Here is a 2,806-nt window from a genome sequence, read left to right on the forward strand (position 1 = left end):
TAAATTTTTTGATTATCTGTTCAAATAATTTTTTAATTTGTTTAATTTTTTTAACTATTTGTTCAAATATCCACATTATTTAACCTATCTGTTGAAACAAAAAATTTAACAAAGCAGCCCCTCTCTCTACTAGAACCAATCTTTCTTTCTCTATTTGTCTAACACAAAACCAAAGAACAAAAGAGGAAGATGAACATGACCAAAAAGAAACGAAGAGGAAGATGAATAGATCTAGGCTTTTTAGAGTTTGCTTTCTCAATAGATCTAAGCCTTTTAAACAGATCTGAGCCCCTTTTTTTAAATAGATTTGTTGAATCTTCATCTTCAACCATGTTGAAAATCAAGCCACGTTTTCATCAGATGCCATATGCATCAAGCCCTTTTCTTTATTTCATATGCTTTCGGTGATTAATTTATTTCATATGCTTTCGGTGGTTAATCAAGCTAGTTATTATAATAATAAACAGAGTGTATGCTGATATATATGTAATATATATTAATGTATAGTTAAATATGTAGTGGCCTCGTGGCCTGCTTGTTAAATATGTAGTGGCCTCATGGCCTCCATCTGATCATATTGTATAAACCTCCTATACAATGGAGTAGCATTGTAAGGCTTAAGAGATTGAAATAAAAAAAAAAAGTCTATGTTTAGTCTTTCAATCACTCTCTCTCTCTCTCAATATTAATATTTTCATGGTATCAGAGCAGGTGTAATCCTGTCTCGTCATTTTCGCCTCTTCAGTCAATATTCGAATTTTTCTCTTCTACTCAAATATATCCTTCTATTGCATGACTAAATACGGTCCAGCTTTCGGAATGACTATCCACTCATCCTCCTCTTCTTCTGATATTATCATCTCATCATCTTCATCCTCTCATCAAATGGAAACCTCTCATCTTCCGATCACTGCCCATAAACTGAATGGGCAAAATTATTTGCAATGGTCTCAATCCATGTTAATGTTTATACGGGGAAAGGAGAAAGATGACTACATCACCGGAGCCTCGGCGCTACCAGAAACCACAGCATCAACCTACAAAAGGTGGATAGCTGAAAATAATATGGTCATGTCGTGGCTCGTCAACTCTATGACCACTGACATTGGCGAAAATTTTCTGTCATTTGATACTGCCAAAGAGATCTGGGACATGGCAAAAGAAACGTTTTCAGACAAGGAAAACACATCTGAAATCATCCAGCTTGAAAGCTCCCTCCACAATTTACGTCAAGACAATCTTACGGTAACTGAATATTTCAATACCCTTACTCGTCTATGGCGTCAACTTGATACGTTTGAGGTTCATAACTGGCAGTGTGTTACTGATGGTCTGTTATATAAAAAGATTGTCGAAGGGAAGCGTGTGTTTAAATTCTTGTTAGGATTGAACACAAATCTTGATGAAATCAGAGGAAGAATTATGGGAGTAAAACCGCTCCCTAACCTTAGAGAGGCATTCTCTGAAGTCCGTCGCGAAGAAAGTCGGAAAAAACTCATGATGGGATCTCATCAACAACTGAATATGGCAGAAAGCTCGGCTCTTAAGACTCAATTCGCTCCTATCGACAACCGTCAGAAAAATAAAGGAGGTAGGCCTTGGTGTGATCATTGCAGAAAGCCGGGTCACTCGAGAGAAACTTGCTGGAAGATTCATGGAAAGCCAGTAGATTGGAAACCACGTCAGCCTCTTGAGAAAGAAGGACGAGGTAATCATGTAGGTACAAATGAACCATCACCACAACCTGAAGCAAGCCCTTTCACCAAGGAGCAAATGGAGATGCTCCAGAAACTACTACAGTCACAATCTGGTTCGTCTTCCAACCACATCATAGGATCCGGAACCTTGGCTCACAAAGGTAATTCTTTGAACGCCTTTACTGTTAGTAAGAAACGTAAAAAACCTTGGATTGTGGACTCAGGAGCATCTGATCATATGACGGGAGATGCAACAATTTTTGATACATATAACTCATGTCAAAATAATTTAACGGTCCGAATAGCAGATGGTTCACTATCAAAGGTTGCCGGTACAGGTTCAGTTGTGCTGTCTACGAATCTTATTCTCAACTCTGTTCTCCTTGTTCCTGACTTGGACTGTAATTTATTGTCAATTAGTAAACTCACTAAGGAAAAGAGGTGTGTTACTAATTTTTTCTCCACTCATTGTGAATTTCAGGATTTGGATTCGGGGAAGATGATTGGCAATGCTGAGGAATGCTCTGGACTCTACATCCTTAAGGAACGCCACTATCCACAAGAACAACCTCAAACGGCAATTTGTGGTAGTTCTTTTTCGGTTTCGTGTCAAAATAATGATAGAGCAATTATGTTGTGGCACTATCGCTTAGGTCATCCTAATGTTATGTATCTCAAGCATTTATTTCCTTCATTATTTAATAAAAATCCAAAACCTTTTGATTGTGAAATCTGTCAATTTTCTAAGCATGTACGGTCCCATTTTCCCATTCAATCCTATAAAGCGTCTCATCCATTCTCACTAATTCATAGTGATATCTGGGGTCCATCCAGAATAAAAAATGTAACTGGTACTAGGTGGTTTGTCTCATTCATAGATGATCACACTAGATTAACTTGGGTCTTCCTCATGAAAGACAAATCTGAAACGAGCCAAATCTTCAAAAATTTTCAAATTATGATTCAGACACAATTCCAGTCAAAAATCCAAATTCTAAAGTCTGATAACGCTCGGGACTATTTCAACTCAATTCTAGGAGATTTTTTAGCAGACAAAGGGATAGTTCACTTAAGTTCATGTGTTGACACCCCACAACAAAACGGCATCG

At 37.6% G+C, this 2,806-nt stretch overlaps 1 protein-coding gene across 1 annotated transcript; it reads left to right on the forward strand.

The window, feature by feature from the left end:
* Nucleotides 1-838: 838 nt before the first annotated feature.
* On the forward strand, nt 839-2,428 carry LOC145799944 (uncharacterized). The gene is made up of 2 exons (XM_082889587.1): nt 839-1,858; nt 2,179-2,428. The coding sequence occupies exons 1-2, from the start codon at nt 886-888 to the stop codon at nt 2,211-2,213; spliced, it is 1,008 nt and encodes a 335-aa protein (XP_082745713.1). The 5' UTR covers nt 839-885; the 3' UTR covers nt 2,214-2,428.
* The last annotated feature ends 378 nt before the right edge of the window (nt 2,429-2,806 follow it).

Source organism: Camellia sinensis, chromosome 9, assembly GCF_055761805.1.
Source record: "Camellia sinensis isolate YWXY chromosome 9, ASM5576180v1, whole genome shotgun sequence".
Lineage (NCBI taxonomy): Eukaryota > Viridiplantae > Streptophyta > Magnoliopsida > Ericales > Theaceae > Camellia > Camellia sinensis.

What these genes read in the sequence shown, in the direction of transcription:
- LOC145799944 (XM_082889587.1), top strand. Translation starts at nt 886, where the DNA reads ATGGAAACCTCTCATCTTCCGATCACTGCCCATAAACTGAATGGGCAA. An exon ending in CGGAACCTTGGCTCACAAAG is followed by an intron (nt 1,859 to 2,178) that starts GTAATTCTTTGA and finishes TGTGAATTTCAG; the next exon opens with GATTTGGATTCGGGGAAGAT.